The sequence below is a fragment of the Callionymus lyra genome, chromosome 1 (genome assembly GCF_982586985.1).
Source record: "Callionymus lyra chromosome 1, fCalLyr1.hap1.1, whole genome shotgun sequence".
In the NCBI taxonomy this organism is placed as follows: domain Eukaryota; kingdom Metazoa; phylum Chordata; class Actinopteri; order Syngnathiformes; family Callionymidae; genus Callionymus; species Callionymus lyra.
Window position 1 is genome coordinate 6,058,726 of NC_141818.1, and position 13,530 is coordinate 6,072,255.

Below are 13,530 nucleotides of genomic sequence, written 5' to 3' on the forward strand. Positions count from 1 at the left end.
CCACGGATGTGTAAATAATTGCAGCAAATGGAAGAAACGCTCTCTCATCAGCCTTAAGGTTATTATTTTTAATTCAATTATAAGAAGAACGACAATCCTCATTTAAACGGATAATGTTTGCAAACCAGACGACCTTTTCTTGACACAGCGGAACCATCGTCCGATACACGCGCTCCATCGGATGGTAAAAAGTGTGACACCAACAGAAGTAAACGACTTGCCCTCCATGAACAAAGAAGCACAGGCTCTCTTCGGTGTGGTTCCTAAACAACATGTCTTCAGTTCAAAATCTCAAACAGTTCGTCAACGATCGTCTGGCCGCTGCTGCTGAAGAAATCTTCGGAGTGTTTCAACTAACTGTGTCCGAGTTGGAGAACGAGTTGAAGCGTCAGCGCGAACTTTTGGACGTGTTTCGGAACCAACCCGTAGTTCTTCTGAAAACTAAAGGTTCGTACATCATAACTGGGTTTAACAACGACAGAAAATGTTTTTCTTTTTAGTGCTTCGGGATAGAAAAAATAGATCAAACGCGAGTAAAAAAATGCTTCTAGTTTAACAATACAACGTATATATACGGAATTGTTTGGCTGATTATAACATGTGGATTAAACACACCTGAAGAAATAACTCACCATCATCTCAGTAATATAGTCGATATAGTTGAAGTATCTTATGTTTATTAAAAAAGTGTCTCTTAGATTCACACACGAACCCGGTTCTCTGGCCTTCACGGCTCTTCCGTTACCATGGTAACACACAAACATCCGCTTATTACATCTCCATTCTTTGAGTTATTATGGAGACATTCAATATTTGAATAACATTAAAAAAAAATAAAAAATAACTTGACATAATAATTTTGGGGTAGACGCCCCTCAGTCTATGGTGACATAGGGATTATTCTGCCCTTGGTAATCACCAGTCCTAAACAAACATTCAAATGTCGATCTTCCGACACTTTCTGGAACCTGAAACAGAAATGTTAAGACATTAAACGAAAATTGTATGTCTCTCTGAACCTCAGGGGAAGTCTATCTTCTCTATCAGCTGATTCTTCAGTCAAAGTTGCTGGAGTCTTCCAATCCTTCTCCCTGTCCAACATGAGTCTGACTTTCATTTGGCATTTGTGTTTAAAATGCATTGTAGGTGGAACTCTTCCTTCTTTTCGTCATCAACGTCAGTGATGGGGGGCAGCGTGAAACTGGATGATGTTCAGCTTGATCTTGCTTTTCTTAGGGATTGATTCTGGAGCTGACAGGTTCCCAGCCAATGAGAGCTCGTTGTGCCTCCTTAGCTGTCCTGCCTATAGGCACCTCGTCTCACTCAGCCCTTGACAAATGACAAATGTTGTAGGTCTTCATATTCTTTGCTACTTGTGTTGTTTTTCTTGCATCGTACATGGTACGGATGTTCCAAGAAGCCAGCCTGGCAAGTTTCCTGGTGGTCAGAAGGGGGGTCGGTCCAGGTAGAGTTGTTGGCCCTACGCAAGCCCCTATGGACGAGGAGGAGAGGTGGTTCAATTTTGGAGTTTCCTTCCTATCCTGCCTTCCATCCCTGGATATTGAGCACAGTCTGCCCATTAGTTTGGTTTAACATCAGTATTTTCCTTCACCTATCTGGGATCACTTTTTGTCAGACCCCTATCCTTTGACCTGTCCAGCATGGGTGGCCGTACCAGGAGTACAAGACTACAGACGGCATAGCTCTCCGGGTCATTGGGGCACGCAAACCACCGCATTACGATAAGTTAGTGATTCCAAAAGGGTGGTCAGTGTGCTGAGATATTGGCAGTTTTTTGGTGATATCTGCTACTGAACCAATCTTAAAACCCACCAGATAGTTATTTACTGGTAAACACACATGCCACTCATCATCGGAGTCATGCAGACCAATCATTGTTGTCTTCTCAAGCACAGCACCTAAGAAAATTGTTTCTTCATGATCTGAACTTCCCTCAGAAGTTGTCACTTCTCTCACCTTTTTCGTTTTGCGAATACTCTCAAAACGTCCCATTTTGTTACATCTCCTGCATATTTTGTTGCAAGCTGGGCACATTTCCTCTTTCCTGTGTGTCTTATTGCATCGTGAGCACTTATGGTTTTTATTTTTATATTTTTCTTCCACTGATCCTGATCAGACTCTCTTTTCCCGATCATGTGATGTGGAACTTTATTTTTCACAGCATTAACTTAACAATCAAATTGCATTTTAACACTTTGTTTTTTAATCCGCTCGCTCTGACGAGACACTACATCCTCTGAAACGTCACCGTCTATCAGACCGATCACAATTGTTCGTCTTTTGTAGCGCCAAATTCACAATGTAGAGCAAGATCCTATAGACTCCTTTGACTGTCTTTCAGGGCTTCTGGACTCATTTATGAAAACACAAACGCTCATGAATGACATTCCTATGTTACAAAGTGTTCATCAAACTTTCCCATTACCGGGTCATAGTCAAGCTCCAGATGTGCGTCTCCTTCCGCAAACGTGAATGACTCGTGTATAGGATCCGCTTCTCGCCCCATTGCATACAGAAGAGAGTTTACTTGGCAAACATGGATTTAAGCAGTATAGAGTATGACCGTGATAATAAAGATTACAACGAAGACGCAGCTGATTGCTCTTAATTTGAAAGCTGAAAATGTATTTCCTCCTACTGAGGGGAAGTTACCGTAAAGTTTGGCGAGAACTCAAGATTTAATTTGGCTCAAGTGATAGTCGGCTTGACAGCAGAATGATGTTAGCGCTGTATAAGAGTGAGAAACCACTAATATTTTATTCAAGGCCAAAGTGTAGTTTTTTAAATATTCTAGTGTATTTGTCTTAGTCTTATCACTTCTTTTTTTATCACGATTGAGATTAAAACCATTTCTGGTCTTAACTTTATCTGTAGATAAAGTCCATACGTCTTTGCTTCGCCACACAAACTGTTACTTTGTCGTAAAAGTCCACCTTATTTCCTTTAGTTTTAAAAGTCTCTCTGCCTCAATGGAGTTGTGACATGGAAGAATTGTGGAAAATCAAGACCAATAAATGTTTCCGTGAGCATTATATAGCCGTCATTCAGAGATTCGCAACCTGCACATCAATTGCATGTATCAACGCAGTTTGTGATAAATTGGGTGGTGAGGCACTGCCTCACCTCTCAATGCCTCGCCCTTACAGCACGTCACGGATGTTGATATTGAAAAATACATTTAAAAGAAATTGCCTAATGTTTCTAGACTCATGGATGAAAGTGGAAGATCAGAAACAAAACAAACCCATTATACAACAGAACTCCACAAAGAGCAAGGGTTTTATCTTCTGTAATAGAATTGTACAAAACACTATACAAACATACAAACGGAACTGTTTAATTTCTGTTGAAAAAACTCTTTGAAGCAGACCAGGAGAGGACAGCAGTCTTTCTGATCTAATTTGCAACCAAAATGTCAACAATTATTAAAGAAATTAGGAAAGACAATCAAACGGTCTGTGTTGAGTGATCAGGCGCGTTCAAACAACGTGACATTTTCTGTTAGTGAATTATTTTGTTTCATTACATGTAAAAGACAATGAATCTGTTGTTTGTTTGCAGACCAGCAGCTGCAGGTGACTGAACAAGAAGACTCTCTTGAGCAGGAGTGTAGAACCAGTTTGGACAGAGAAGAACCAGAACATCCACACAATGAAGATGAGAAACAGGTTGATGTTAATCTTGTCCAAGTAAAGCATGAAGACGAAGATGAAGATCAAAGAGAGCAAGAGTCTTCAACCAGCAGCTTGATTCAACACATAAAAACAGAAGCTAATAAAGACTACTGTGGAGAATCAGACCCAGAACTATATGTACTTCCACAACCCGACCACCAGATGTCTTCTGAATCTGACACTGATGACAGTGAAGACTGGAGAGAAACCAATAATACTACGGTCGGTTCAAACACTGAAGATAATTTAAAAGTTCTTGTCAGTGAAGATGACACTAAGAACAAATCATTTACCTGCTCTAAATGTGGGGAAATATGTGCTTCAAGTACTGGACTGACCATACACACAAATTCCTGCTCTGGATTGGTGACTTGTAAAACTTGTGGCAAATGTTTTAGTGCCCAAAAAAGTCTGGATGAACATATGAAATATCACAGTGGAGTAAAACCCTTTTGCTGCTCTTACTGTGGTAAATGTTTTACACAGAAAGGGTGTCTGATTAAACACATGAGAATTCACACTGGCGAGAAACCTTTTGGCTGCACTTACTGTGGTAAATGTTTTACACATAAGGGGGCTCTGATTGACCACATGAGAATTCACACTGGAGAGAAACCCTTTGCCTGCTCTTACTGTGGTAAATGTTTTAGACAGCAGGGGGCACTGATTGACCATGTCAGAATTCACACTGGAGAGAAACCTTTTAGCTGCTCTTTTTGTGATAAGGCTTTTACACAGAGATCAAACCTGCAAAGACACATAAGAACTCACAATAGATAAAACCTGCTTTCAGTGTGGTAAATATTTTCTGTCATCCTATTGTATGTCTTATTAATAAATAACTTAAAGGTTGACTCTGGACTATTGATAGCACAACTAACTGTAGTAGATCAGTGTCATAACATACTCTGTATAGCATCTGCTTTAGTGAAGGTAATTCTGATCTGGCACATATACTTTTTCACAAAACCTATTGAGACACAAATCCACAAGTAGAAAGATCTGAACCACTTGAATAACCAGGTACTAGCTCTTATACCCATACATACGTCTTGCTTTGTCAATTATTGGAGTTGTGTATCACCCACGCATACTATAATGACTGCCCTGCTGACTTTTACATTTTTTTTTACCTCCAGAGGAATTATATCTGGAGGAATGAGATGACTGGTGTTCAGTTTTGTTATTAGTCAGCTTTCTTTGCGTTTTATTTTTTTAAAACATGAATTCATTCATTTCTGTACTGATGGGTTGAATTTGTTCAATTGAATAATTGGATTAAACAATTTTCAAAATGAATGTTTTTGTTACACGTAAAGTTTGATATTCTAATTCCAATTGTTAAGAAATGCACTTTCGAATTTCTTTTTTATTATTATTCGTAGCCTTATAAAAAAATGTTTTAATTATAAGACCTTTAAATTTGATATTAAAATGTTGGTATAACGTTGTGCTGTCCTCACAACACCTTTTCTTTACTGATGGGTTCAATTTGTTTCTATTGAATAATTGAATTTCTTTTTTATTATTATTCATAGCCTTATAAATTCAATGTTTTAATTATAAGACCTTTTAAATTTAATATTAAAATGTTGGTATAACATTGCCACCAGACAATAAAAAAAGAGTACAGTGCTACTTGAACTTTCAGCTTATTATCCAAAGTGTCGACTTTTTGAAGACATGGCCTTCGAAAGCTTAAATTACAGCTCAAGTTCAACCTGTTGTTTCTGCTGTCAAAGGATTTTATCAGGAATGATGTGATACTTTCATCAAATCGACAAGAATTCTCTTTACAAAGTTTGTTCTGTGAAAAAGGCACCTTCCTCTGGTACTAATCTGTTTTGCACTCAAGTTGTCTTCCTTTTAATTCACCCCTTTTTACAGAACAAGCTTTAAAGAGTTCCTGTCCACAGAGACAAGCTAATTTTGACTTGGTTCTGATATAGTTTCCTAGATATAGTTACTTTAAGTGTCCTGCACGAAACGTTTGTAATACGCAACATACTTGTAATATACTAATGTAATGTATGTAATATCCTTTGAATAATGTTTTATTTTACTCTGAAAATAAAGTGAAACACTGTTTGTACTGTTGTACACTTCCTTAGAAATGTTTGAACGAGTTAACAAATTGAAAGGAAACTCAAGATACTTAAGTAAAGAGACAAATATGTTTAATATATACTGAATACAGTAATGTTTTTCCCTGATGCACGAAAGATGTTTTTTATTTTCCAAAACAGTTGCTGTGTGCAGTAACTACACCATACAATCTTCCAAATAAAAACAGTTTCCTCTCCTTTGTTTCTCAACACCAACTCTGCTATCACAAACATTCCTCACATGTACTCACTGCGGGAAAACGAAAGAAGTCCTTGAGATAAGTTGGAGTTTTTCTTTGTCTCCTAGGAGTTGGTGTGCTCCTCTGTAGTCTAAGTCCAACACTCTGATGGAGCATAGGTAGGATCGGGGAAAGGACCTGTGTGACTGTGTCGTCATTTCTGCGGGCATAGTTTTTAGTGAAGAAAAGCCGACGTCTACTGGATGGAGTCCTGGACAGTTGATGCATAGGCCATCAAGATGAGGGGAAGGTTCACATCCCAGTCAGTTTTGTAATGCTATGAAATATTCTATAGCAACCTAGACAAAGCCGATTACCATGTCACTGCAGGTAAACAGATCCATTACATCGACTGCCCCCGTCTCCTCTGCTTGTTACTATAGCTGTGCATTAGACTGACTTGTTGACTTGTACGCGACACCGAGGTCACATTATTCCTCCACATCTCTCCTCTGTTGACCCCAGTAGAACCCTCGACATAGCCAATGTTGCGTCTTCTAGACGCCAAACATCAATAGCCCAGTGAGACGTTGAAAGCTCCGCCTGCTTAAGAGAAACCACTGTCTGCCACCTTTCTTCTCCTGTTGTTGAATCGTTACAGGCCCGCTCGAGCACTCTATCTTTGAGTTTAAAGTTTGGATAAGAGTCCTTATGTCACAGTTAAACACGCTGCATCCTTATCTCAGTGTGGCTTTTGGCCTGAATCCATCCACTGCAGTACTGGTTCCATATCTATGTCTTGACTTTGTTAGACTCTCCAATCAGTGACTTTGATAAACAGTGTTTTGATGCAAGATGGTCCTTCTCCACCCTGACAGCAGCCCTCTGCACAGAGTTATTCTCACAGGCCTCTCTCCTTTCACAGTACCGACAGCCATTAGTTTCACAAGGTTGCCGAGACATTGCAACTGCATTTGTGTGTCTGGTTCTTGCCTGGTGTTCCACCTTCTAGATGTACAGGACAAGCCTTTCCTGCCTTTTCAAAAATAGTTATTGTGGAGTGTTAATACAGAAAACAATCTTCCAAATGAAAACAGTGCTTCTCGCTACCTCTTAAAGAAGCAGTAGCGCACTAGAAAAAATAATGTTACAATATATATAGAATATAATAACAAAGAAAGACCCTCATCGTCTGGATTTACAATTTACCTGGAAAACATTAATATATTATTATGTGTTTAGCCAGTTGAAAATAAATAATAAATAAGGAATAAAAAACAAAACAAAAAAACTCCTGGTGATAAAGATTTGGGTGTAATTCAGGGTAACAAAGAAATACAAAGTGAGAAGTTCATCAGTTTTTCTTTAACAACTTTGCCCCCCCCCCCCCCCATAGTAAACAAATAACTATAATATTAATTGTTATTTTAGGAGGATAGGATTTAAAATGCAGCCTCGGATGTGTAAATAAATCGCAGCAAAATGTAACCAAGCTCCCTCATCCGACGTACGGTTATTATTTTCACTCAGCGATTCCATTTGTTTTAAATAAATTAATAAGAAGAACGACAATCCTCATTTAAAAAGATAATTTCCGCAAACCAGACGACCTTTTCTAGACACAGCGGAACCTTCGTCCGATACACGCGTTCCATCGGATAGTAACAAGTGTGACACCAGCAGAAGTAAACAACTCCATAATGTCTTCAGTTCAAAATCTCAAACAGTTCGTCAACGATCGTCTGGCCGCTGCTGCTGAAGAAATCTTCGGAGTGTTTCAACAAACTGTGTCCGAGTTGGAGAACGAGTTGAAGCGTCAGCGCGAACTGCTGGACGTGTTTCGGAACCAACCCGTGTTTTTTCTGAAAACTAAAGGTTCGTACATCATAACTTGGTTTAACAACGACAGAAAATGTTTTTCTTTTTAGTGCTTCGGGATAGAAATAATAGATCAAACGCGAGTAAAAAATGCTTCTAGTTTAACAATACAACGTATATAAACGGAATTGTTTGTCCGAGTATAACATGTGGATTAAACACACCTGAAGGAAGAACTCTATCATCTTAGACCAGGACTCAAGGGTCAGAGTTTGATCACATTTAAAGTAAATGAATCAAAACATCTTGATAAGGCATCACAAGTGGACAAACTAAAATGACACATCAAATATGTTTGCAATAATTTAAAATTCGTTGCATATTTCCCTGCAACTAGAAATTGTATATAATTACAATTAAGGCTGTATACATGTAGATCACTTCATGGTTGGTAAAGCACTGACTCCTTTAGTGTCAGTTTTACAAGTATATAAACCCAAAAGGTACTTAATTCAACTGGCTACTGGTTATTTCATATCTCAACACTATTCTTCACATGCACACGCATGGTATTGGGTGAAATTTTTAGAAGATTATTTCTATGATTTTATTGCACTGAGGTCCTCACTCCCATGCCAGTTATAGCATAAATCTGTCATCTTTGACAATATCACATGACTAAGATGGTTTAAAAAAAACATGATTTAATTAATAACTTATCAAAAAGTCTGTATTAAATGAATTTTATATTTTGTGGGATATTAGTCTACGTCCTCCAGATCCTTGTGATTCGATTTCGGATGAATATTGTTTTATAGCATCATAAACTTGTCATCTCTGACAGTGACGTAAGATTCATTGCTGAAAGATTATGTTTTAATTATCAATGTATATAATATAATATTTCCAAAATCATTAACCTCCCGTTTTTAAGGATTTTAGACCTTTCAATTGGCGCTCATCAATTGCATGTATCGACACAGTTTGTGATGATTGCGCATTGAGAGGTGAGGCACAGCCTACCCTGACCGCACATCCCTGATGTTGATATTGAAAGATACAATAAAATAAAATTGCCTAATGTTTCTAGACTCATGGATGAAAGTTGAATATCAGAAACATAACAAACTCCTTATACGCTAATACAAGCGGTCTATGATGAGTGAAATGAGGCTCGTACAAAGTATTTAATTTTTATGTCTGACTAAAAGTCTGAAACAACGTGACATTTTTTGTCAGTTAATCATTTTCTTTCATTGCATGCGTAAGACAATGAATCTGTTGTTTGTCTGCAGACCAGCAGCTGCAATTGACTGAACAAGAAGACTCTCTTGAGCAGGAGTGTAGACCCAGTTTGGACCGAGAAGAACCAGAACATCCACACAATGAAGATGAGAAGCAGGTTGATGTTAATCTTGTCCAAGTTAAGCATGAAGCTGAAGATCAGAGAGAAGAGTCTTCAACCAGCAGCTCGACACAGCACATAATAACAGAACCTCATGAAGACGACTGTGGAGAATCAGACCCAGAACTACATGTACTTCCACAACCCGACCACCAGACGTCACTCTCTTCTGAATCTGACACTGATGACACTGAAGACAGGAGAGAAACCAATAATACTACAGCAGGTTCAAACGCTAAGGACGACCTTTTCTTAACGCAGCTTGATCATCCGATACACACGTTCCATCGGATAGTGAAAAGTGTGACACCAGCAGAAGTAAACAACTTGCCCTCCATGAACAAAGACTCTCATGCTATCCTCGGTGTTGGTTTTAAACATAAAATAATGTCTTCAGTTCAAAATCTCAAACAGTTCGTCAATGATCGTCTGGCCGCTGCTGCTGAAGAAATCTTCGGAGTGTTTCAACTAACTGTGTCCGAGTTGGAGAACGAGTTGAAGCGTCAGCGCGAACTTCTGGACGTGTTTCGGAACCAACCCGTGATTCTTCTGAAGACTGAAGGTTCGTACATCATAACTGGGTTTTTACAACAACAGAAAATCGGGATAGAAAAAATAAGTAAAACGCGAGTCAAAATGCTTCTAGTTTAACAATACAACGTGTATAAACGGAATTGTTTGGCTGATTATAACATGTGGATTAAACACACCTGAAGAAATATCTCTCCATCATCTTAGCAGCATTATTTTCTTGTTTTTTCTGCAGACCAGCAGCTGCAGGTGACTGAACAAGAAGATTCTCTTGAGCAGGAGTGTAGAACCAGTTTGGACCGAGAAGAACCAGAACATCCACACAATGAAGATGAGAAGCAAGTTGATGTTAATCTTGTCCAAGTTAAGCATGAAGCTGAAGATCAGAGAGAAGGGTCTTCAACCAGCAGCTCGACACAGCACATAATAACAGAACCTCATGAAGACGACTGTGGAGAATCAGACCGAGACCTACATGTACTTCCACAACCCGACCACCAGACGTCACTCTATTCTGAATCTGACACTGATGACAGCGAAGACTGGAGAGAAACTGATAATAATAGGTCTGGTTCAAACACTAAGGATAATTTAAAAGTTCTTGTCAGTGAAGATGACGCTAAGAACAAATCATTTAGCTGCTCTAAATGTGGGCAAATATGTGCTTCAAGTACTGGACTGACCAGACACATAAAATCATGCACTGGATTGCTGACTTGTAAAACTTGTGGCAAATGTTTTGGTTACAAAGAAGGTCTGCAGAAACACATGAGAATTCACACTGGCGAGAAACCCTTTGGCTGCACTGACTGTGGTAAATGTTTTACACAGAAAGGGGCTCTGATTACACACATGAGAATTCACACTGGAGAGAAACCCTTTGGCTGCTCTCAATGTGGTAAAGTTTTTACACATAAGGGGGTTCTGATTACACACATGAGAATTCACACTGGAGAGAAACCCTTTGGCTGCTCTCACTGTGGTAAATTTTTTACCCATAAGGGGGCTCAGGTTGACCACATGAGAATTCACACTGGAGAGAAACCCTTTGCCTGCTCTCACTGTGGTAAATGTTTTACACATAAGGGGGCTCTGAATATCCACATGAGAATTCACACTGGAGAGAAACCTTTTGGCTGCTCTAACTGTGGTAAATGTTTTAAACATAAGGAGGTTCTGGTTAACCACATGAGAATTCACACTGGAGAGAAACCTTTTGGCTGCTCGTACTGTTCTAAAAGTTTTAGACAACAGGGGGCCCTGATTGACCACGTCAGAACTCACACTGGAGAGAAACCTTTTAGCTGCTCTTTTTGTCATAAGGCTTTTACACAGAGATCAAACCTGCAAAGACACATGAGAACTCATAATAAATAAAAGCTGATGTCAGTGTTCTAAATATTTTATACTGTACGTCTTATTGAGATAACTTCAAGGTTTACTCTGGACTATCGATGGCTTTATGTTCTTGTTTTTATTTATTATTATTATTTATTTTTTATGAAAAATGGACGTTTTTTCTGTGGCTATTGGAAAAAAACAATTTCCCGAAGGAGACCTCCTGAGGGATCAATAAAGTTTTACCATACAAAGCCAGTTCTAATCGTAGTAGATCAGTGTCATAACATACTCTGTATAGCATCTGCTTTGGTGAATGGAATTCTAATCTGGCCAATATGATTTTCAAAAAGAAACGTCTGTTCCTTTTTTACCAAACCCATTAAGACACAAATCCACAAATAGTAAGATTTGCATATGAACCACTTGAATAACCAGGTAACAGTTCTTATACCCATACTTGTCTTGCTTTGTCAAATATTGGAGTTTTTGTCGCCCACGCAACCCACAGGAGTTGAACAATGACTGCCCTGCTGATGTTAACTTCCTTTTACCTCCAGAGGAATTATATCTTGAGGAATGAGATGACTGGTGTTCAGTTTTGTTATTAGTCATTTTCTTTGCGTTTTATTTTTTGAAAACATGAATTCATTCATTTCTGTACTGATGGGTTGAATTTGTTCAATTGAATAATTGAATTAAACAATTTTCAAAATGAATGTTTTTGTTACACGTAAAGTTTGATATTCTAATTCCAATTGTTAAGAAATGCACTTTCGAATTTCTTTTTTATTATTATTCATAGCCTTATAAAAAAATGTTTTAATTATAAGACCTTTAAATTTGATATTAAAATGTTGGTATAACGTTGTGCTGTCCTCACAACACCTTTTCTTTACTGATGGGTTCAATTTGTTTCTATTGAATAATTGAATTTCTTTTTTATTATTATTCATAGCCTTATAAATTCAATGTTTTAATTATAAGACCTTTTAAATTTAATATTAAAATGTTGGTATAACATTGCCACCAGACAATAAAAAAAGAGTACAGTGCTACTTGAACTTTCAGCTTATTATCCAAAGTGTCGACTTTTTGAAGACATGGCCTTCGAAAGCTTAAATTACATCTCAAGTTCAACCTGTTGTTTCTGCTGTCAAATGATTTTTATCAGGAATGATGTGATACTTTCATCAAATAGACAAGAATTCTCTTTACAAAGTTTGTTCTGTGAAAAAGGCACCTTCCTCTGGGACTAATCTGTTTTGCACTCAAGTTGTCTTCCTTTTAATTCACCCTTTTTTTTTACAGAACAAGCTTTAAAGAGTTCCTGTCCACAGAGACAAGCTCATTTTGACTTGGTTCTGATATAGTTTCCTAGATATAGTTAGTTCAAGTGTCCTGCACGAAACGTTTGTAATACGCAATATACTTGTAATATACTAATGTAATGTATGTAATATCCTTTGAATAATGTTTTATTTTACTCTGAAAATAAAGTGAAACACTGTTGTACACTTCCTTAGAAATTTTTGAACGAGTTAACAAATTGAAAGGAAACTCAAGATACTTTAGTAGACAAATATGTTTAATATATACTGCATAAAGAAATGTTTTTCCCTGATGCACGAAAGATGTGTTTTATTTTCCAAAACAGTTACTGTGTGCAGTAACTATACCATACAATCTTCCAAATAAAAACAGGTCCCTCTCCTTTGTTTCTCAACACCAACTCTGCTATCACAAACATTCCTCACATGTACTCACTGCGGGAAAACAAAAGAGATAAGTTGGAGTTTGTCTTTGTCTCCTAGGAGTTGGTGTGCTCCTCTGTAGTCTAGGCCCAACACTCTGATGGAGCATAGGTAGGATCGGGGAAAGGACCTGTGTGACTGTCGTCATTTCTGCGGGCATCGTTTTTTCCCGCACTGAGTGAAGAAAAGCCGACGTCTACTGGATGGAGTCCTGGACAGTTGATGCATAGGCCATCAAGATGAGGGGAAGGTTCACGTCCCAGTCAGTTTTTAATGCTATGAAATATTCTATAGCAACCTAGACAAAGCCGATTACCATGTCACTGCAGGTAAACAGACCCATTACATCGACTGCCCCCGTCTCCTCTGCTTGTTACTATAGCTGTGCATTAGACTGACTTGTTGACTTGTACGCGACACCAAGGTAACATTATTCCTCCACATCTCTCCTCTGTTGACCCCAGTAGAACCCTCGACATAGCCAATGTTGCGCCTCTAGACGCCAAAATGTCCAACATCAATAGCCCACTGAGACGTTGAAAGCTCTGCTTGCTTAAGAGAAACTACTGTCTGCTACCTTTCTTCTCCTGCTGTTGAATCGTTACAGGCCCGCTCGAGCACTCTATCTTGGAGTTTAAAGTTTGGATAAGAGTCCTTATGTGACCGTTAAACACGCTGCGTCCTTATCTCAGTGTGGCTTTTGGC

The 13,530-nt window shown here is 38.4% G+C and overlaps 2 protein-coding genes and 1 pseudogene across 3 annotated transcripts in view; all 3 read left to right on the top strand.

The window, feature by feature from the left end:
- Window positions 1–13,530, top strand: part of LOC148087603 (uncharacterized) — a 99,420-nt gene that overhangs the window by 55,754 nt on the left and 30,136 nt on the right. The gene's annotated exons all lie outside the window — the stretch shown is intronic.
- On the top strand, window positions 48–4,994 carry LOC148087612 (uncharacterized). The gene is made up of 2 exons (XM_087789956.1): window positions 48–447; window positions 3,583–4,994. Exons 1-2 carry the CDS (start codon window positions 273–275, stop codon window positions 4,473–4,475), a joined length of 1,068 nt encoding a protein of 355 aa, XP_087646082.1. The 5' UTR covers window positions 48–272; the 3' UTR covers window positions 4,476–4,994.
- LOC148087613 (uncharacterized) lies at window positions 7,680–11,560 on the top strand (annotated as a pseudogene). Its single transcript, XR_015710694.1, has 3 exons — window positions 7,680–7,854; window positions 9,093–9,764; window positions 9,969–11,560. The product of XR_015710694.1 is annotated as an uncharacterized LOC148087613 (transcript).